The following is a 23,501-nucleotide window of genomic DNA, read 5'->3' on the forward strand; positions in this document are numbered from 1 at the left end:
ATACAGCGGTCCAGGAAACAACGAACATGACACCTTTCCGTCTGGTCCATGGCCGTGAAGTGACCACAATGCTTGATGCCATGTTACCACATCTAGACGACGGCAACCAACAAGCAGATGTTCACACCTTTCTGCACCTCGCCGAAGAGGCCCGTCAGCTGGCCAGGCTGCGAATTCAGAATCAGCAACGCCGCGATGCCCAACGATACAACCTCCGACACCGTGACGCCCGGTACACAGCTGGAGACCGTGTCTGGGTTTGGTTTCCTGTACGTCGACGAGGCCTCAGTGAGAAACTGCTGTGTCGTTACTTTGGCCCGTACAAAGTGGTAAGCCAAGTTGGGGACCTAAACTATGAGGTTGTTCCTGATGGATTTAAAAAGTCCCGACGCTGCACGCTCCCGGACGTGGTCCACGTGGTCCGCTTGAAACCGTATTACGACCGATAGTGTTGACTCTTTCTGTGCGCGAGCAACTGCCCTTCATGCAATGGTTGTTTTGTTTGTTTGTTTTTATCTCTACCCACACTTCCAGCATCGGGGCGATGCTTCTTGTACCCGGGGGGCAATGACACGCTGCATTCTTTATCTTCTCTCTGCGCTGATCGCGAGCGTGTGCCTCCTCGAGGCGAAGAAACCGACGTTCGTTTCCTCGAGGCGAAGAAACTGAAGTTCTTCTGTCGAAGCGGGCCTGCTAGTTTCCTGCCGCACTGTGACTTCTGTTACTCCTGTGTCCCGCGGTGACTTCTGATCAGAGACTTCACACCGTGACAATATATCCTACTTAAAAGAACATAACGCGTATTGTTTTCCCCTCCGTTCATAGGTTTTGGTTGGTTTGAATTATAGGATTTAACATCCCAATGCGACAAAACTGCAAGGGCCGTTGTAGTGGAAGGCTCTGGAAATTTTGACCACCTTGTTTCTTTACGTGCACTGACGTCACACAGTACACGGGCGCCTTGCTCTTCGCCGCGACCCGGGATTCGCTCCCGCATTCTGCGGGACAGCAGTCGAGCGCCGAGGGGTGTTCGTCGGTTTAAAATTATACCTGCCAGTTATATGCGGAAAGTGGGTACCAGTAAAACGTGATTTTTTCCACGCATTTCCTCCAGATATCTATACAAGCGAGTTTTGCCGTTAGACAGATAACTATTCAAAAGCCTTGAGGCCGTGGAGCGCTTACAGTCGAGGGCGTGTCTGGAGGCGAAGAAAAGGAAGCGCGGGCTTCTTCGAATGGCATGGCATTCCAAAAGTGTAGTTGGAAAGGAAAAATAATAATAATCAAAGACAGGAGCGCAGTGGCACGGCGGTGAGCCTGTTTGCGTTGATTCGAGGCGGATCTCTAGGGGTCGATGACGTTGTTCGCATTCACAAAGCGCTGCCTAGCATTCTGAAGTAACAAGGACGCAAAAGTTGCTGCGAATTTGCGCGTGACATACTTTTTTTTTTTTTTCCACGCCATCAGCTGTCGTTAGGTAGAAGCGATTGAGATCGAAATAAAATAGTCATATATGTATTTGCATCTTCGTGCCGTCTCAGACTTATTCGTCGCATTACTTTACTGTTTGCTTTATGTAAGTGCATATGAGCATTCCATTTGAGTGATAATAGTTATTTTCATTTCTCCCTCTACGCGTGCAGGACGTTCGAAGCTGGCAAAATGATCTTGTATGTCGCCGAACCGGAAGTGGTAAAGCAAGTCCTTGTCAAGGATTTCCCTGTCCTCCCGAACAGAAGGGTATGTCTCGACATACATAAACTCCAGGCAGAAAGCATGATCGAAACTTCGAGTCTGCTTTGTTACGCATACATCGGTCCGGCTATTTGTAACGTGACAGCGTTATTTTTACTTCCATGCATATATTCATTTGCATTTTCATCTTCAGGGGTAGGTAGTAGAACCTATCCAAAATTTTGTACAACTGTAAGGACTAGAGAGGGAGTGCTAATAGCAGTCGTAATGTTAAGCACCAGGACTTCCTGGACCTAAATTGTTTGCACGGCAGACGTCTTTCATCACAATCACCTATTAGCACCGTTTTCAAGTAGCCGTGGCATCCACATGACACCAAATTCCTTCTCACCTCTTCACTTTATTCTCCGTGACCCAGAGCTAGAAAGTTTAATTTCTGCGGGTAGCAATCACTGTATAGACTAGCGTTAGCACAGCTATCTTAAATGCGCGTAGCAAGTGTGGCCGAACCTTAATCATCAGAAAGAATTAAGCTAGGCTATTATAAATGCGGGTTTCTGTTTTAATTCACCGGGCCTGATATACGAAACCTATAACACTGATGTTTTTCATACTTCAAGGAGTTGGCTCAGTTGCCTTTCGACCTTTCGCTAGCCTCCGGTTTTCGGTTACGTGAATGAACACTGCGAGATACTTCGTTTGTGTGCATTCCTTTTAAGGGCTATTGGTAAACTGAATCTTCTTGCACTTGCTGTCTGTTGGTTTTGAGGGGGAGGGAGTCTTGTAGTTCGATCTCGAAGGCATTGTGAGTTCGCTCAACAAAAATGAACCTCGCGAGGCTGATGATGTTGAAAAAAAAAAAAAAAAGCAATACGACATGTCGAAAGCCTTACATACAGTGATCATACAGGTTTGTACTTTCAGAGCATTCCATTCTAAAAGGGAGCAAATTATTTGAGTTGAAATTGAATTTTTATATTTTTAACGATTTCAAACTAATCCCACTAAATATGTCCAATTATACTCTAGCAGTAATGCGCCTTTTATAATAAAGCACGTCCATTACCGAGCACCATTTGTGCGGACTAACTGGGATACAAATACTTTCGTTCTTAATTTCTAATGTTCTGTATAGATGTACACGGACCACGAGTATCAATCAGCAATATGTTTCCAAGAACTGCTTAAAAAAAAGGCTATCGATTACCCCTTTTCCTGTTCGCATGATTGAAGGGTTGTTCATGCAAGAATTCCTAATAAATTGATGTTCCGTTAACTGCGTGAATTTTGTTGTATTTCTTATTCTAAATACGCTGTGTAAATATTCAGTGTATATTTATGTCTATGGAAAGGTGTCCACCTTACTCCCATATGTCTTATTTTGTACAAATATGAGCTTTAAATCTGAACGTATAATGTTCTAGCTTCTACTGCTTGTTCTGAACATTGTTGTCGGATGCTTAGGTCCCGTAAAGGCAGAGTTCATTTGCTTTTTGCTCTTGTATCTCTGACCATGTTATTGTCTGAATAATAAAAAAAAAAGAGTTCTGGAAAGTTGCCGGGCAAAGTGAAACTATTTACCACACGAGCAACGCGCAGATAGAAAGGATTTCAAAAGCGGCTCTTTCTGTCTTGATCCGCTAGGGCTTTGTTTGAGTACACCTGTGGAAGCACTTAATTGCAGGCATTGTTTCCAGAAAAGTAGATATCGGGAGACTTTTAACTCTGCAAAATAACTTTAATGGTTAACGTGTGCTGCACCGCTTGCCGTTCCCCGTTCGTTTACATGAAGTCTCTGTTCTCCTAATTATCTCTTAAATTGTGTTTTTAATATAATCACACACAGTCCTAAGCCACCACATTATCTAGCTGCTGGTCTTAAGCGTCCTCCCGACATTGATATAGAGCGCATCAAGAGTGCGTCTGAATAACCTAAGAACAGCGTGACAGACTCGATATCAAACTCGCCCTCTCCCACCTCTAAAATGAGCAGCAAATGCTTGCAGCTGCTCCCCACATTGCGACAAATGGGGAATATACTTTGCCCAATCCGTCTACTAACCAGTGCCCGATCATGTCGCGCGCCAAGTCTACCGGTTGCTAGAGCCATGCGCGGGAGTTTTTGCATACAACGTCGACAACGCCTAACGTTTCATCTTCTGCACAACAGCGCATTTAACGCCATTACGTGGATAAGGGTTATCATGCCATGGCTGGAGGCTAAGCCAGTGTAACTGGCTCGCTATTCGCTCTCGGACTATTTGCTGCTCCGTGTTGTGTTATTCTGCCTCACGCGGGTTAGTCATGAGGCAGGTGATAAGTCGAGTGGCCCCTACCGGCACAAGCAAAAGTTTACTTTCCCGGTATGACTGCTCCGTGGTAATGCTCCGTACTTCCCATATTTCACAGCAAATCACATTCTACGATTCTCTGCTAGACAACATGATGAGTATCAGTCCTGTAGAGCGCTGGCGTAAGCTTCGGCCAGCGGCCAGTCCAGCGTTCTCGACCGGAAAGCTGCGAAAGGTACGATTGTTGTATTTGCAACATTTTGATAGTAAACATGTGATAAGATTATAGCAATAAACTGTTCGGAAAACGTTATATTACTATTCGCCTGCTGCTGCCCACAGTGGCACCCCAAATGAGAGTGCCACCATAGTTGCCGGCAAAAGTAACAATTCATGCAGTCTTTCGGCATGTCTCGTACTTACACCTATTGACAAAAGCAGATGAACTCGCTGATTGAAGACTGCGCAGTGATAACAGCAGAACACCTCAAGGAAGCGGCCTCAAATGAAGAGGACATCGACATCAAGCAGTAAGCAGCCACGCGCTTTTGCTATAGATGTGCAAACTGCAGATGGCGGCACAAACATTCTCAGAAAAAGTTTCGCAAGGGGGAAATTTTGTTTTTTATTTTGCTGACTAAAAATTTGTAAGTAATGGCCAGTTTTAGATATCACTTAAGTTCCCTGCATTTGCCTTCCACTTCTGAGAAAAGGAGGAGATTCTTTTCACTTGAAGTGTAGAAAAAAAAAACAAAAAAAATACAAGTGCTAACAAGGCGACCACTCATATAGTGAGAGCAAAAGTGAACTACAAAATATCATATATCAGAACACCCGTTCACACTAAATTTCATGCTCGATATTCTTTTCCCGCATCAAGTATTTGACGCAAATATACCGCCCACATGGTTCGCTTAAGAGCTGTGGAATGGGCCTTGTACAGTCCTTGTGAAGTTGAGAGGGTCCGCATGGGCATGAAAGAGAGTTCTGCTCACCGTAGAGTGATGAGAAATTACAGGGACGTCATTAATTCCCTGCAGTATGCTGTTTGTCAGGCGAGGCTGCTGGATTGGACTCACCCTCTGCACAGGACACTTTATTGTTTATTTACTTCTGTACTTTCTAAGAAACATTTTAGATTAATTTTCCAGCGCAAGTTTTCTGAGAGTATGACAGTACTTGATTGTTCGCTGTTCCCTGCTGGCATACATAGACACTAAATTAAATAGGTCAGGACTGAATCGGGGAGACTAATCCAAGTGTTTCACCGGAGAAATAGCATGCCCCCGCTGTGGTGATATCATGCGTTGCTTTCTGCTGCGTAGGTTTTTTGGAAACTACACGCTTGATGTGATCGCACGGTGTGCATTCGCTACTCGGCTGGACTCCCACTCGGATCAGACGAACGAGTTCGTCACCACATCAAGGCAGACTTTCACGGGACGGCTCACAGCGCGGCTTTTGGTGACAGGTGAGTAGTGGAGTGCTTACTTTCGCGCTGAGGTAGATACAGCGGCTAATCCGTTTTACACTACAAATTATCTGCAGAGAGGGCTCTGTTCACAAAATCGTTAATTAAAAACGTCATTTGAGGCAAAGTTTTCATCGCGGTTTTTGGAGGGCAGCTGAATACCCTTAACGCAAATAAAATAAGTCAGACGGTCTTCACATGATTATTCCGAATTGACTGAATGAGCTGCGGGCAGTTTCACAACTGCGTGGTATAGAGTCGTAAGTGCAGCCTGTGCCGAGGAGATCGTCAACACCTTGTAGCTTCCATAAATGAGCAATAAAGGAGCAGGCTTTCAATAAAACGCGTTTCTGTACTAGACACCAAGGGGAAAATGCTATATAAGGCTATTGCGGCCCAAACCATCCAAAATAACAGCTTGAGGGTTATTGGAGGGGAACCATCCAATCGTGGTTGCCAGCTGAAAATAATTTCTTTGCTCTTTCTTCTATTGTAAAGTTTCTGTAGCAGGTTCATTTAAAACTTTAGGCTGTCATTTTAATACCTCCGTCTACAGGAATCAGTCTCCTAGCCGGGGTTTTGCCGTTCGACGTAGTTGGCAACGTTGCATCATCTCCCCGAGCGTCGAAAGAATAATCCTTGTCTTTAGACATGCAATTTGGTTGCGAAATCGGCCATTTGGTAGCGGCGCGGGGGGCTTATGTTTTGACATTTTATTGGTTACAACATCTCTGTTGTCGGCGAGAGTGGCTTCATCGTCTTTGCAGTTACGTAATCTAAACATGCAGGCCACTTCGATTTATTCTCATTGTTCATTGAAGGCTGCGGGAACATTCCCCATAAGGCCCGCATCTTACCTCGCCAAGTGGATCTACCGGCGAGTGATGGTAGATTTCCGAGCCCTAAGCACGGATATGACAGATCCTATGGTGTTATCAATCAGCTTAGATAGTAGCCGCATGGATTTTGTGATGAATTCTACGCTGATGAAACATCTGAGAATTACATTCGTGCATGGGCTAATTACGGCGCTCTTTGTGAGTATGCTCGAAGCTGTGCGCGGTAAAACAACTGAGTACGGCTGAGCTATTCAAACTTTTGTAAACTTCTTCAGCGTGCGCAGGCGTCCTTCACGGAGGTCACTGCGACTGTGGCCTTCATTACAGAAATTAAAGTTTATTTACCATTATTAGCAAATGGCGACATTCTTGTGGTTACTAGTCCACCTTCGTGTTTACTTAAAACAAAAAGTTAAAGGACTATAGACACCTCATTTTTGGGTTCCTGTTTTATCACTTGTAATGATGTCTAGGCCATTACTCTGCACGGATCACCCCGTCACATTCGGCTACGAGTGCTGAATAATTAAAAATCGAATTTCGCTTTTCACCTGTTTCAGTTTCGGTTTGAACAGCCGAGCGATGGCTGTGACGTCAAAGTCAAGTCTAGGCCATGCGAGGGATGAAAATACTGCAATATAATCATTGCTGTGTCATTTGAATTCACTACACTTATAAAGCCAGCCTGCCTCAAGGACAGGAACCATTACAAGTGAAGAATTAGCTATTATATTGCAGTTTTTTCATACCGCGCATCAAGATATGATTGTGACGTCACAGCCATCTCTCAAACAACGAAACCGATATTGGAGAGAAAAGAAAATTCAGTTATAAATTAGTTAGCGGTCGTAAACGAAACCTGCGTGCGGATTGATATGCAGTAATGACTTACGCATCATTAACAAGAAGAAAAATGCTACCAAAATTTGGCGTCTACAGTCCTTTAAAATCATTATGATAGGACATATAAACGCATACACACGGCTTGAAGTTATACATTGTTTTTTGTACTGGAGGTCACGGCCACTGCATTAGGCTAGCTTGAAGCTTGACGTATCTACCTCTGGCATGTATGTACATGAGTGTGCGAGCGCTTTGTGACTTCAGTACATTTCTAAAGCTTTCATGATTCTATGGTTCAAAGTATCTTTTTTTCTCACAGCGCTGTTCCCAACCATCGCGAAAATAATTAAGCTGAAGCCGGTCAACAGTGAACCATTTCAGTACTTCAAGCAAATATGCCAGAACATCATCCAAAGCCGGCATGATCAACAGACTGTAAGTAAAAACAAAATAGATATGAGACACGTTACTATTACTTGAGAACTGGTGACGGTTTCTCTTTGTTAGCGCAACGAAGACTTTCTCCAGCTGATGACGGATGCAAAGGAGGGAAAGCTTCAGAGTGTGAATGAAAATATCTCCGAGCGGGAAAACCAGCTTTTCAACCTTGGTTCAGAAGTGAAGACTGACACAACCTTCTCGTCGGACAAAAGTATGGCTTCTCGTGTTCTGTTTGTCAAATTCTGTAATCGTTCATACCAGCTGACCTCCCCTATGCGGACTATCACCACACGCATGTGCAATGCATGGAATAAAATGCAGTTCAATATGATGCAAATAACATAGTTCTCATGACAGCTGTATCGTGCTATGGCAAAAATATTGTCACGATAAGAAACTAAAAATATATGTAATTATTCTCTCCGTACCGCCGTCACAGTGGCGATAATTACTGTTGTGGAGATACCAATAAAAGTGAAATCTTGAGTGTAACTTTGAATATACGGGTGTAAAAAATTGCTTCTAATTCCTCAGTGCAATCATAAAGGGTAAAATGGTATGAATTACAAACATCAACTGATGCTTAATAAAGTACTAAGAAACTAGTAAGAAAGAAGTCAATCTAAGGTTTAGCTTAAAGAGGGCGAGTAAAGGAATGCTGGATGCCATTGCAGAACGGATATTTGGCTTCGATGGAGGCGACAACTTCAGTGTTTAAGCAATGAACGATAACCTGTGATAACATTTGCAGTGCAAAATAGGTCCAATCGGCGAGATAAAATACCAACAAGCGTTCTCAGTAGACGAAATATCTGGTCGAAAATACCGAACCATGAAATCCTGTAACGCAATGAACATAACAGAACTGACTCGGTAATCAAATTTAATGAGCGAAAGGCGAGCTAATCAAAGAGTTATAATACAGAAAGAATCGAATAAGTTAAGAGAGCTAGCCTCAAAGGTGCTGAAATAATTATAGGTATAAGCAGAAACGAGATGTATGGGCTAAGAGAAAAATATAATAATATCTATGTCAATATGCATACAATAGCTAATGTAGCAGAGTTCTGAAGATATATACTGAAGTTTGAATAGTCAGGACGACAACAAGAAAGACAGAACAGAAGAACAATTGCAATTCCGCACATAACGAAGAATGAAGTGAAGCTTTAGAAGCAATGCAAACCGCGATCAGGCCGCTGATGAGAATCTTGTAACTGCGGCTCTGTTGAAAGGTAATATGGAGAAAGTGCTCGAAAACGTGGCCATATTTTATACGTAATACCCCATGACGTCGATAGTTACGGGATCTTTCAAAAACGCTAATATTATCTTAAGCTATATGAAAGTGGGCGTAAGGGATAAAGAATTGCAGACCGATCAGCCTACTATTAGTTTGTCCCCAGGTTACTATCGTGGGCCCTGCCATCGTGTACCGAGCTATGCCGAACTGTACTCACTGAGTGAGCAATCTCGACTTTTAGGCTGGAACAGTCGCTGGCCGAGTGCTCCGTCACGTGGCCGCTATGCCAGTCTCGAGACTGGGAGCGCTTCGTCATGTCTCGCCAGCATGCAGTTTGTCACAGATCTTTTGATTATTACCAGATGCAAAACTTCCCATTGGGCTCACGTATATAAAAACAAAAAAGGTTATCAGAGTTATTCAAAGTTTGGGTGGTTACAGATACCGGCGGCGTCCGTGGTAAAAAGAGCAAAGGGGGCCCAAGTTGCAAACATTGATATTGTTGATAATCAAAACCAAACTTAGTTTCATAATCAGTTGAAAAGATACAGTAACAAGCATTTTTATACGTAACTACCTTAAAGGTAATTAAAAGTGAGATGAAGAAAGAAAAGAGCTTTACAGAAGACAGCGACGTCAACGGTAGACATATTTTAGTGGCCTTCTTCAAACGGCGCCACATTCGGTAAGCACGCAAATGTGCAAATTAAAACAAGTCAATATTTGAAGCGGTGTTTCCCCACCAGTATAAGAAAAAATTACCGACGATTACGTTACTTCCTAATGCGAAATTTGAGCGCAGCAAATAAGCTGTTTCACCTTTTCGATAGATTGAGGCAAAGAAATCGAGCAACACATGTATGCGCTATCACAGATTTTTTTTTTATTTTTCACACGTATTCCTTTAACAAAGACTCCCTTCTCGGCGGCGGCGATGAGCTTCTGCTTCAGCCTCGCTTACACCTGGTTGCTCTCGACGGTGGCGATGAGCCTCCGCTTCGGCGGTGCGAACGGCAGGGTCTTCTCGACGGCGGCGATGAGCTCTGCTTCAGCCTCGCTTACTGCTTTGGATTCTGGCGGCGACGGCGCTGGGCCTCTGCTCTGGCGGCGGCGGCGGCGGCGGCTGCGGCGGCGGCTGCGGCGGTGGCAGCGGCAGCGGCAGCGGCCAGCGGCAGCGGCCAGCGGCAGCGGCCAGCGGCAGCGGCCAGCGGCAGCGGCCAGCGGCAGCGGCCAGCGGCAGCGGCAGCGGCAGCGGCAGCGGCAGCGGCAGCGGCAGCGGCAGCGGCAGCAGCAGCAGCAGCAGCAGCAGCAGCAGCAGCAGCAGCAGCAGCAGCAGCAGCAGCAGCAGCAGCAGCAGCAGCAGCAGCAGCAGCGGCGGCGGCGGCGGCGGCGGCGGCAGCGGCAGCAGCAGCAGCAGCAGCAGCAGCAGCAGCAGCAGCAGACGGAGGACTTCCACCGGTCGTCTCGCTCATGGCTCAGAAAGAGCTGGCAGATAATTTCGCAGTGGCGAACGGCAGCGGCAATTTCGGCTCGGGCGGTGCACATATACAGATCCGCCGCCACCGATCTGGCTCTCTGATTGCCACCGCAACAGGGGTTGCATTGGAGGAGGAGCGAAGAAAGGAATTAAGTTCGAGCCGGCGCTTTGACAACCGAAGACTCGCAGGAAGAGGGGGGAGGGGGGCGGCGTGTACACCCAGCGACAAACGATAGGGGCAGAAGCGCGCGCAGCAAGCGGACAACGCGATAAAGGGAGGAGGGAAAAGATAGCAGCGACTGACTGATGCTGCTGACGCCGATAGTGAGTCAACCCCAGCTGCGGAGTTGGTTTCAGGGACAACGCCGCCGATGCCGACGCAAACAATATGATACCCTCGCTTCCGCAGCGCCAAGAACCAGGTCTAGCCGTGGGAAGGTGGTCACGTATTCATCGAGGTGCCGGGGCCTACATGAAATAACCGGCGCGTCGGCAACTGAAGAGCACCCTATCCGCCACACAGGAATAAGGTGGGGGGGGGGGGGGGGGGACCCTCCCCTCCTCTTTCTGCATGGCGGCGACGGTGTTCTATGCAGTCACGTTATCTTGACTCTCTAGCAGCGTCAGCGGCATCCAGCGGTATCAGTCGGTCGCTGCTAGCGCTGGGGGGATGAAAGGGGGGCGGAGCTGGTTACGAGGCCGACGACGACGCCGACGCCGACGCGAAACCCAGGAACGGACGCCAAAGAGCTGCGCTCTAAAAAGCTTGGTTTTACATGGTTCGGCACATAATGCGAGGCTACTTTTGGTCAAGATAGTACTTGTTTGAGGGTCACTAATAAAATTGGGACAATAATATAAAATAAAATAAAATCATGTTCACACTGGCAATCAGATTCAAGACGAAGGATGTAAAAAAAAGCAATACGAGGTAAATAACATGAAAATATACTGGAGGCATAATGCTCTGCGAGGCACAAAAACGAGAAAAAAAAAGCGAAGAAAAGCAAAAAATGCGAACTTCAGTAAAGACGTGACACCGAAGGAGACGTTTGCGTAATGAGCAGAAACTGTAAAAGAAAACTAAAACAAGATCGCCCGAAGCAAAACCTCCAACCGAAATGCAGTTCAAAAGAACCTGAAAAAGAAGGAAAGTGAGAAAGCGATACAGAAGTGGAAGAAAGAAATAAGAAAAAACTTATGTGTTACACTTTGAGGCCATGGCGTAGTAGCGTTGCCTAACACCCCACATATAATGTCGCGCTACAACGAAGCCGTATGCATGTACCTGGCAGGTTGATTCTGCTATCACCCTCCCATATGAAAGGAGTTCCCCGAGTTTGCAGCGCTCTTGTCAAACGTAGCATCAGGCAACCCGACATAGAGTCATTGCGCGGCTGTATGGTTTGCCAACTTCCACCTGGCAGCGCCATGCTCTTGGTTTTCCACTCACAACGCCGACGCCGACAACGACGCTGTCGCTGACGCAGGATTTTCTAAGGAATACGACCTGTAACATAATTACATTGATAATAACAGCGAAACTTCAATAACAGATGCATTTACTGGCCGCACAAACAAGGGAAGATACAGCGAGTACCAGTGATGTGAGAGTGGAAGGAAAAATAAGAACAAATATATAAATGCACTAAATCAAAATGAGCTGAGGCGAAAAATTGAAAATAACTTACGTAGACTACCATTGAGAGCACTGGAATAAACAAAACAATTAGCAGTCTATTTAGACTAAACGGGAAAATGTTTACAATCATTATGAATGGACGAAACCAAAGAGAAAGGCGACTAAAAGCGAGCATGCTAAGGACACTACGGCAGAGAAAAATGAATAAAAACCATTACCGCTAGGCTGAAATGATCTGCGAAACAAATAAGGTAAGAAGGGTGCCGTGTATACTAAACAAATGGAGGTACAAAGACACACAAACCTACAAACATGGCAGCCTTGATGATTTGGGAAGGGTAAGATTGCTGTGAATTTAGAGAATAGAAACGCACGTCCGAGATGGTGGCGAAATATTTAGAAAAGGTGCATAAAATATACCGAAAAAGGAACGCCTGAAATGCACGAAAATAGTATACAGGCCACAGGAAAAGAATTATGGTAACATGAAAAAAGGAGAATGCGATATAAGTATGCATGCATTCAAGGAAGATGTCATCTATAAAAATTAACTATACAACGTACATCAACGGGATAGAAGGAGGGTGAAACCACTCCCAACCATAACCGGCATTCTCCCTGCACCGTCCTTTCTCCACTATTCACGCTCCACTTCGTAATATTACTTTTATAAAAAGGGCAATTATGCTCAATTTTTACGAAAATGGCCCGTCCAGTGCTCGCAAATTATTGCGAGGATTAATGCGCGAAGACGTAGCCAGTTAGGTGTCTCTAATGTTGCTGGGGTATACGTTCTGCAGCGTTGACTGAGGACGAAGCCATGTCGCAGTGCTTGCTCTTCCTTCTGGCTGGTCAGGAGACGACCTCGACTGCAATTACGTTCACCCTCTACCTTCTCGCAATTAACCCCGAAGTACAGGAGAAGCTCAGAGAAGAAGTGGACGAGTGCTTCAGGATTCACGTATGTCATTGAAGCTCCCATCTCGTTTTTGAGTCTAAAATTTCGGGTTTTCGTAGCATATGTATCAATGAAGGCAGGTGTTAGACTGCCAGTCTTACCGCTCTGCTAAATAACGTGCAAGCGACAAAGTTACATGTTCAAACGTAGGTGTTACGAAGGCAGACGGTATTGATTTCAACTTGGCTACATTTTAACCTACGATATTTTCAGCAGTATCCTGCGAGAATTTATATGGAGTAGAGTATACTGAACCCAAACTACTATTAACAGGGGGTGGAGGAAAAGGAAATTCTTTATAAACAAATGGAAAGTTGGTATTAGGTCACCATCCGCCTTGGGCTTAGTCAACCACTCCTTTGACTCTCGCTATCCTGCTCGCCTGTTCTATCACGCATTGATAATCTTGTGTGTCTATAGCGGATAGAGCATCCTCCAAAGAGGAGAAAATGATGTGAAATCTGGGTTATTGGTGCATTGATGGACTTTCCCCGCAGAGAACACAAAGTTAGTAATGTGGCTGCTGAATGCTAGGCAGCATCTAAGATGTCATGTGAGGAAGAATAGTTGTTTGCGGTAAAAATTTAGGAAAGGTCCAATCTGAAGCTAAAATATGGCTATGACGTCAGCTCTACTGAAAGAGTTGCGTGGGTAGGGAAGTGTATTTCTCTGGAGCTTGTATTGTTCAAGGAGAGAGTGTGGTGCGTATGTGTTAAAGGTTCTTGGAGTGGAGGTAATGTTACGTTGTTGTTTGCGATGGTAAACCCTAGGCCAGATGTCTAGGACCAAAATTGAGCAATAAGTGTACACAAGGCAGATGTTAGGTTTTTTTATGTTCACTGTAAAGGGTTTACACTAAAGCGCTATAGGTCAATCATCTTTATTGCATACGAAAACAATTTTAACTTTGTCCTTCTTTTCCGTACAGGGAGATCATCCCAGCCTGGACGTGGTAACGAAGCTCAAGTATCTGCACTGCGTTGTCTCGGAATCTCTGCGCATGTATCCCCCGGCTACGCGGTAATGTTTGTCTGAAATCTACGCCTAGCGGCAGAAAATGTTCATCATGGAACACCATAAGCCCGTATGATACTTTGATAACTTGTTACCCAAGGAGAAGCAACCTTTAATTAACACAGCCTTTTTATATTCAGTACAAAAAGTATATGCCACTTGCTTACTGTGTCTTACTTCATGCTTTGTTTCTTTGAATTCGCTAATGCGCGAAGATTGGGCAATGAAAACACCTACATGCAGAACTGGGAAGAGTGAGATAAAAGAACATTTTTATTTGTAACGCCTGATCACAAAGGAACGATTCAGAGGACGTTATCTTTAATTGCTGCGAAAGTGCCTACAAGCGCCGCTATGTGCAATTTCTTTCGCAGGGTTGATCGATCGCCGATTGATGACTATGTTCTGGCGGGAAAGGGGGTGACTGTGAAGAAAGGAGAATTGATTATCATTCCAGTTTACGCCATGCACTATGACCCGGAATACTTCCCGAATCCATATATTTTCGACCCTGAAAGGTAAACCATCACCGTTTGTCCAATGTAACTATAATTGGAGCTGAGTGTTTCGACAGACATTGCCCACTAAGTTCTCAGTGGTCATTCCAAAGGAGATAAAAAGTAAATAACTTCTTAAATTTTTCGCAGGTTCAGTGACGAGAACTTGTCGTCCATTGAGCCGTACACGTACCTGCCGTTCGGCGCCGGACCGCGCAACTGCATTGGCATGCGCTTCGCTTTGCAAACCTTGAAGCTCGCCGTCCTCTATACGTTACGTCACGTCAAGCTGGTTAGAACCAAGAACACGAAAGTAAGTGCACATAACCAGTAATACTCGGTTAATGTAAAACAGGAAATGCCGGCTGCGAAAAGACTGTACATTAAAAAAAGAGACACGAATCACGAAGCCGTTTTCTCATTGCTAGTGCGTGATACATATTGTTAGGGGCGTTCCCGAGCGACAAGAGTCTCAAATCAGGATTGCATTCGAGGCACTAGTCGACACCAGCACAACAGTTTCAGAATCAGCGTCATCATTATTCCACACAGCGTTCAAACATACTTGTCTGACAATGGCTGCACCCGTAGCACATACTCTCTCCCCCCCCCCCCCCCCTCCCCCGCGGGGCAAGCGCGGTCCCGGTGCTTGCTAAACCACGGAGCGAGAAGGGTAGGGCTTAAGACGTGCGACGTGAACAATTTGTGTGGGTGGGGCAGGGGTGTCGAGCATTGAGAGACAGAGCCGTGATCTTATACGTCATGTCACTCAGTTGTTGCAAGACGCGATATGGATTCACGTAACGAGGCATGAGTTGCTCGCACAGGCCCACACGACGGGCCGGGAGCCAGAGGAGGACGAGGGAGCCAGGCAGGTAGTGAACGTCTCGATGGTGATTGCTGAAACGGCTTTTGTGGGCCATCTGGGTGGGCGATCCCGAGAAATGTTCTGGGCGCAGTCGGCGCGTTCTATGGCATCGGAAGCATAACTGCTGGCACGGTCTTCAGCAGGCAGCAAACTGTCGAAAGGCAACAGAAAGTCGCTGCCAGAGAGGAGATAAAACGGTGAGTACCAGTTGTATCTTGACTGACCGAATTGTACGCAAATGCGACAAAACTCAAATCGACGTCTAAGTCACTATGCTTCGTCACGATGGGGGTCAGAAACGTACTCAACCAGCATGTACGTAAACGTCTCGTTAAGGACCTCAGTAAGGACATTCTCCTGGGGATGGTATGCCGTCGTGAAATTATGGCGGGTAGATCATGACCGGAGCAAGTCGTTAACAACTTTATAAATAAAGCAGAGTCCTGGATTCGTAAGCAGTTGACGGGGAGCGCCATGAAGCAGGATGACGTCGTGAAGAAGAAAAACAGACTGGTCGGAGGCACAGCTAGTCAGGATGGCTCGCATAATAGCGTAGCGGGTGGAGTAATCAGTGGTGTCCTCAGTCCATCTGTTCATGGAAGTTGATGTCGGAAAAGAGCCCAGAAAATGAAGACCAACGCAGGAAAACGGATCAGGAGGAACTTCTATTGGTTAAAGACGGCACTGGGCTGAAGCTACGGCTTCTTCCGATGCTGTAACGGGTCAGAAGCTGCACCGTAGCAGCGAACGGAGCGATAAAGGCCTGGCCATAAAAGCCGCTGGCGCATGCTGTCATACGCGCATGACGCTCCCAGGTGCCTTGCTGTAGGGGTGTCATGACGTTGGGCCAAAACAATTGAGCGGGGATGAGTTGGGACGACGAGCAAAAGGTCCGCACAATCTGGGCGCATGTTGCGTCGGAACAATATATTGTCACGCAGCATGAACATGCTAACGGAAAGATCGGAGTCGTTTCTGCGCAGCTGGTCGATAATGTGTGATAGGAAAGGGTCAAGACTCTGTTCGACGCCGATGTACAGAAAGCTCGTCATGGACAACACGTAGTCGTCACCAGTACGGTCTAGTAATTGTAATTACGGAGGACTGATGGGATGGCGGGATAAACAGTCAGCGCGTTTATGCATTCGGCCTTACTTGTAGACACTATTCGATATGAACTCCTGTAAGCGCAAGGCCCAGCGACCTAAGTCCCCGGCAGGGTCCTTAAGTAACGACGACCAACACAAGGCATGGGCCTGCCAAAAAAATATGGGCGGCATTTAGTCAACGCCCAAACAAGTGCGAGGCATTCGCGTTCGGTGATTGAATAGTTGCGCTCGACGGAGATAGAAAGCGGCTGGCTTAGGCGATTACACGGGAGAGGCCATGCTGATACTAGGAAAGAATAGTGCCAATGCCTTGGCCGCTGACGCCGATTCGAAGTTCCGTTGGTGCCGAAGGGCTAAATATGCTAGGACAGGTGGAGTGATGAGGACCGAAATCAGACATTGAAAAGCGCGAGCTTCATCGGGGCCCCGAGATAAAGGCGCGTTCTCTATGAGCAGAGCGGTGAGCAGACTGGCAACGTCGGCGAAGTTCTGGATGAAACGCCGGAAATAAGAGCATCAGCCGAGGAAACCCCGCACATCAGTTGTGGGATGCGGAGTCGGGAAATCACGGACGGCACGAACTTTAACCGGGTTAGGCTTGACTCGTGTGGCGTCAGTTAAGTATCCAAGGACCTTTACCCTGGCGCTGGCCGAAGCTGCATGTCTTTTAATTCAATAGGAGGCCAACATTTCAGAAAACGGAAAGGGTCGCAGAAAGACGGGCGAGGTGGGTTTGGATTCTTGGAGAGACTACTACAACGTCATGTAGGTAACATAAGCATGGAATCCATTTGAACTCCAACAAGAGAAAGTCCATCATACGATAGAATATCACGGGAACATTGCAGAGACCAAAAGACATAACTTTGAATTGGTATAGGCTGTCAGTGGTAACAAAGGCGGTTTTCTCGCGATTTCGTTCGTCTAGAGCTATTTGCAGTATTCTGAAACTAAATAATTTGAGGAAAATAGCTTCATGGAGGCACTCCAGCGCGTCTTCTATTCAGGAAAGAGGGTAAACGTTTGGCTGATCGCATTTACTTGACGGTAATCAACACAGCAGCTCCAATTGTCGTCTTTCTTTTTAATGCGAAGTAAAGATAACCGGCGGCCTCTAAAGCTTACAGACGTGATAAAAAGGAGGGCAAGTCTAGCAGGGAATGGCAGAATGTTAGATGAATGGAAGAGATTAAAAAAATTGCGTGGTCAAACGGATGCAGCTGGCACAGTACCGCATGAATTGAAAGGTTATGGCAGAGGTGTTTGCCGTGCAGTAAGGCTGGCGGCGGTGGTGGTGATGATAATTTTCAGGAAGTCTCTTACAAGTGAGGCGCTTACACTACATCGCATGACACGAAGTCGGCCATCATCAATTTGCAGTCTATTTAACGACAGCGCTAACAGCTCTGGTGACGCCCCATGAGACACCTTTAGCAGACCGTGGTACTTGTTTCCTTCTATGTTATACCGGAGTTGCGGGGTCCCTCCCACTGGCCGCACTGATTAATACCGACACGGTGGGGATGCGCTAAGGATGGATGGATGGAATATAGGAGCGTCCCCTTTGAAACGGGGTGGTAGCAGTAGCTATCATGCTCATTTTTCTCCATATATCTTAATTATTGATTCAGATTGGTTAACTAAACCACCACTCTATTTATTAAATTTTTGTTTCTACATTACTAGCATTATGTCACTTCTCTGCTTTTAAGCCACTAATCTTCCAGTCGTTTTTTGCTAGTTTCCACCACCGGTTTATTCACCCGGCCACTGGTATCTCTAAACCCCAGAGCTTCAGGGACAGTGACTGCGCCTGCATCAACGTCCGGATGGATACCATTACATTCGAGTATAATACGGTGAATTGTTTCACTGGAGTTACCACATACAGCACATGCGTCATCTTCACTGTTAAATTTCTTTTTGTAACTGCGGGTTCTTTCCAAAAAATAAGTCCGGGCACCATAATTCCTTTCCAAATACCCCTCAAAACCTCGTACCTGCTGTATCCCCACAATGCCCCATGCTTCATTATCCCGGCATTCCTTCGCCCTTTGGCCTTAAGTGATTGCTCATGCTTTCTAGTGTATGCCAATAATTCGTTTACCCATACCCCCAGGTATTTATATTGTGCTACTTTGGGTATTTCATGGCCTTTTATTTTAAGACCATGATCAGTTGAGCCGTTGAAAATCATCAGACCCGACTTAACTGCGCTGAAACTGAAGCCTAGAGCGTCCCCTTCGTCTCCGCAATACTGAACTAGAGTTTGCAATTCTTCCAGACTCTCAGCTAGCAGCACAATATCGTCTGCATACATCAAACCGGGGAGGCGCTGCTCTACCGCCTTTCCACCTAATCTATACGACAGGTTAAAACCTAGGTTAGTGTCTTGTATCCTCCGTTCCAGGTTTATCATATAAAGCATGAACAGTAGCGGTGATATATGACAGCCTTGTCTTAATCCTCTGCATACTTTGACATCTTCCGTACTTCGTAACCCTTCCCATGTAATTTCTACTTTGTTATCTCGGTATATTTCCTGTAGGAACTCTATTATCTCATAACGGATACCTTCTTCTTTAATATGTTCCAGAGGAGTTCCCTGTTTACGTTGTCGTACGCCCCGTTTCTGTCCAGGAAGACCAAATACAAAGGTCTATTTTCCATTCTATATATTTCGATGCATTGGGTAAGCACGAACAGGCTATCATGTAAGCGCCTACCATTTCTAAAGCCGTTCTGAAGTTCTCCGAGTATCTTGTTACTTTATACCCATGCTTGCAGCTTTAATTTCACCGCCTGCATGGCCAACCTGTACATAACAGATGCTATGGTAATCGGCCTGTAGGATTTTATGTGCATCCTTTCTCCTTTCTCTTTATAAATGAAATTCATTTTACTCTGCCGCCAGCTGTTCGTAATTTGCTTCTTCTTTATGACTGTTTCCAGAGCTTTTAACAACGTTTCCTTACTTTTTGGACCAAGTTCATTAATGAGCTTGATCGGAATTCCATCTATTCTTGTAGGTGTGTTTTTAGGAATATTTTTTTCTGCTTTTTTCCAGATTATATTGGTCACTTCCAAGCTGCTTTGTATTCTGATACCTTGTGTTGCTTCCTGATTTGCGGAGATTACCCTATCGTCGCTCTTAAATGACTCGGCTATAACTGATGTAATGTAGTTCACTGCGTCGTCTCCCTTTAAACAATTTCCTTCGTTATCTTGAATCCGATCCTGCTTTCTTTGATTCGTCTTCCCTAGCCAGCTAATATGGTTCCAGAATTTGCTTGCTCCGCCTCTAGAGGCATCGTGTATGTCAGCAATGCAGCGATCGGTGGACTGCCTTATTTTACTTTGGACGAGGGCCTGTACCTCATGTTTCTTTTGTCGATATGATTCCCATTTTTAGTCGATTTCCTCCTGAGATACCTGTGCTTTCTTTGCCACTCGGTGTTCCCTTGAAGTAGCCCGTCGTTGTTCAATAGCTTCCCCGATTTCCTTATTCCACCAGCTCCGTGGCTTCCTCTTTCCATTCCAGCGGTTTGCTACTTTAATCTCCTTAATTTTCCTCCTTATTAGTAGTTCTACCTGTTCATAATCCCAGTCTTCCATGGGGCTTTTCTCATTGCTTCCTCTATGTGTGCTACTATCTGCGCTATTTAATCGTCTTTTAAATTTGAGTTTACTTTTTGTCTAAGTTCCATTTCTCTTTTTTTATCAAGGGCCTCATCTGCAGACTAATACGTTTATGATCACTTCCCAGACTACACTCCCCTTCTTTACTCCCGTCTATTTCCATTTTTGTGACCTTGCTATAAATTTCCTGCGACATTAGACAGTAGTCAATGGTCGTCTGCCTGTTGCGGAATTCCGACGTGATTTGGCCTTCGAATTTTGTTTCTCTATTTAGTATAACTAGATCGTGTCACTCACAGAAATCTACGATTAGCTTCCCGTTACAATCCGTGTATCCATCCAAATCGTCGATGTGGCCGTTCATGTCCCCCTGCAGAATAATATTGGCCCCGTCTCCAAACTGGCTTATATCGGCCCTGAGACATTCAACAAGATCCTTGTTTTCTTGCCTGCATTGGTGTCCTGTCCTAAATAAACTACCCCTCGCCATGTCCTTATGCCGGCATATGTTCCTGATACCCAGATATGATCTTTACAAGAGGACTGAATTCTTTACCAATTTGTTCCCCGATGTATCAACATACCTACCCCTCCACCCTTTTTTTACGTTCTCGTTCTGTTGCACCCTTCCCAGACGTAGCCTTCTATAAACGGCGGATCTTCTAGATCCCTGAGATGAGTCTCGCAAAGAGCGTACACACCTATTTTGTCATCCTTCAACTGCTGTTCTATCTCTATCCATTTTGCTCTTTTTCTACTTCCTTGCATGTTTATGTAGCTGATCCTAGTGTTAAATTTCTTTTTTGTACTTTTCTTTCTCGACCTCCTCCTTGCCATTTTTTTGGGCTCAGCCTCCGTTATTACACTTTATTCTGCTTCACTTCGAACTACCTCTGTGCACGGAGTCCTCGCGGACCCCTTAAGAAAGCTAGAGTTTTAAGCTGAACGGCAACTAGCGCCATCTGGCGCCCTCAAAGCCTGTTGTTTCCGCAACTCCATTAACTAAGAAGGCAACACGCAACATGGTCTGCTAAAGCTGTCTATTGGAACGTCTCACTTAAATTCAGTGGGGTCAGAACTTTCGTAGCCGCCTGGTGTGTGCAGTGTCAGGCTAGTGACGAAGAGCCCGCTGATGTTCTGATGCCTCTTGGTGCTTCTGCTGCTGGTTAATCTATTAAGGCAAAATGCGCACTCATGAGTGTGCGTCCGTGCGTGCGTCCGCCCATCCGCAGAAAGTGTCACACTCAACCTGTCAGTCAAATAATGATGGGGCTCTGTTTAGCCGTTAAGAAAAAAAATCATCCTTCACCGGGAATCGAACATCTGCCCCTCCATAACCAGCCAAGCGAGTTAACTGACCAAGCCACGCCGTGCTTTCTTTTTAAGCATGATATATACTACGCGCGTTTGAAGTGCAGAAAAGAGCTATATAAATTATTTACAAATTATTCAAACTGTAGCCGAACAAGTTCAACAGAAGTATTCAACACCACATAACTAAAACACAACACAACTTCGCTAAAACGGTGCCAAAGACAACACATCAATTATGGAAGCCGGTACGATTGATAGTTACTGTCTTCGCAAACGCCTCTCAGCTGGTGCACCACCTGGCCGAAATGAGTACTGGGGGAGATGAGAGGCTCAGTATTCCGGTACAACATGCGCGCTTTCCACAGGCTGTGGTGTCCAAGGGGGAAAATTATGTCCAAGGGTTCATGGCCACACGAGAAACATATCTTAGTTTTCCTTGTCAAGCGCTCGTGCCGTCCGCATGACAATGTAGGGGCACAACAACGAGGCTTTCAGCCTGGTCTCCATGCGTCGCAACGAGCGCGCGGCATTGCCGCCGAGTAGAGCTGCTCACTTCGAATCCAGTGCGGAAGAACCACTGTGTTATCGCGGGGTTCTTTGGTGCCTCAAGAAGTTTTAATGCTTTCGCTACCGGCTGCTGTTCCAACGAGAGGAAGATGCATGGAGTTTTTCTTCAGGAGCCGCTATAGCTGGAAGGGCGGATGCATGACCCCGCTTTCACAAAGTGTTGGATATTTGCTGCGCAACTGCCGTCTTTTTCCCGAGTTGTAAATTATCTATAGGTGCTGATACCCTTTGCCAAGTTGTTGCCACAGCTTTTAGTCTGATCTCCTTTATAAGAAAGGCAAAATAAACTTCAGTGCTCTACAGTGATTCAATATGTTTCAGCATTACGAAATAAAATGGCGAGCTTGGTCTATCAGAATTACGCGCACAAAATGTTGTTTTCCTAACATTGTTACACTGCGCTCGACAAGTACTTAAGTACACAATCGCCATCCTGAATCGCCCACGTTGCGCTTGCCTTCCGTAGCGCTGCAAGGCTGGTTGTGAAAGGGAGTATAGATGACACCAACTTCCATATGCCCATGCACAAACGCGGCGTTATAGTTCTATATTGTGACTGCAGCAGTGCAGAGTGCATCACCGCAATCGTATTTATCGCTGGTCACAGCTCAATACAGAAACACATTTAAAAGCTGCTTGCTTGCTTCCGTTACACTGCGCAATGGCCGGGGCTACAAGCTCCAAAATTGCAGATGTTTAACTGATTCCCCCACCAGCAGCACCTTCAGACGGTTTGGTTTGGTTTGTAGGGTTGAAATTCCCAATGCGACCCAGGCAAAGCGACACGGACGTCTTGCTTTTCGCCTCTACCGAAAAGCGGCCGCCGAGGCCGGGATTCGATCCCGCACCCTTCGGAACAGTAGTCACTAGTGTTTGTACTAGTGTTCGCGCTGAAAATGATTCCCCTTTGTTTCAATGTTTCATGTAGCGCGAGAGATACGCGGACTACATCGTTATCTTCGCATTTCGGCTGAGCTTTTGTTGAACTTTCAATATACTGAAAAACATTCATGAAATGAATCTTATTTTTAGCAGCTACCTGATACTGATGCATTACTATTCAATATATCATCAGGGTAATAATTTTCTTCGTTTCTTTTTTTTTTTTTTTCATGCAGGTACCGCTAGATGTCCGGAATGATTTCACCATACTCATTGCCAAAGACGTCATACTGGGGATTAGGAAGCGAGATTAACCATATCGGCTTCCTAATTTTTAAACGTCTCTTTACGGGTGTTTCAAGCGCCAGCAAAACGAACAGTTCAAGCTGTTCATTGAAGAACTTATGGCACGTTGTCTCAGGAGAGTTTATTTCAAGCAGTGGTTCCTAATGTGCGAGAAATGTATTGAGATTACGAAATTTTGTGCAGTGTTTGCATCACATAATAAATATCCCATTTGCATATAAAGTTTCCTAAACATGCACGTTGTCAATAATATTTTGCTCGGGGTTATATTTAAGAATTTATATTTTTGATGGCACATGTGCCGAGGTTAGCTTTTTGGTTTCCTTGACTCTTAAACAATAAGCAAAACAGTGCATAGAGGCAGGAGGCGGAAAAGGCGGCATTTTAAAGCGCTGAATTAGACCT

General features: G+C 45.6%; 1 protein-coding gene across 2 annotated transcripts in view; it reads left to right on the forward strand.

Moving 5' to 3' along the window:
- Positions 1-23,299, forward strand: part of LOC146185044 (cytochrome P450 3A24-like) — a 46,382-nt gene extending 23,083 nt beyond the window's left edge. For both annotated transcript variants that reach the window (XM_084606033.1, XM_084606034.1), the window contains 11 exons: positions 1,644-1,740; positions 4,105-4,221; positions 4,428-4,516; positions 5,312-5,457; positions 7,459-7,574; positions 7,647-7,791; positions 12,743-12,903; positions 13,829-13,920; positions 14,289-14,432; positions 14,562-14,724; positions 23,027-23,299. In XM_084606033.1, coding sequence (XP_084462159.1) covers positions 1,644-1,740; positions 4,105-4,221; positions 4,428-4,516; positions 5,312-5,457; positions 7,459-7,574; positions 7,647-7,791; positions 12,743-12,903; positions 13,829-13,920; positions 14,289-14,432; positions 14,562-14,724; positions 23,027-23,104 — 1,348 coding nt within the window. In that variant the 3' untranslated portion in view covers positions 23,105-23,299. The remainder of the gene's footprint in view (positions 1-1,643; positions 1,741-4,104; positions 4,222-4,427; positions 4,517-5,311; positions 5,458-7,458; positions 7,575-7,646; positions 7,792-12,742; positions 12,904-13,828; positions 13,921-14,288; positions 14,433-14,561; positions 14,725-23,026) is intronic.
- Positions 23,300-23,501: the final 202 nt, after the last annotated feature.

Source organism: Amblyomma maculatum, chromosome 6, assembly GCF_055883805.1.
Source record: "Amblyomma maculatum isolate TAMU_Amacu chromosome 6, ASM5588380v1, whole genome shotgun sequence".
In the NCBI taxonomy this organism is placed as follows: Eukaryota; Metazoa; Arthropoda; class Arachnida; order Ixodida; family Ixodidae; genus Amblyomma; species Amblyomma maculatum.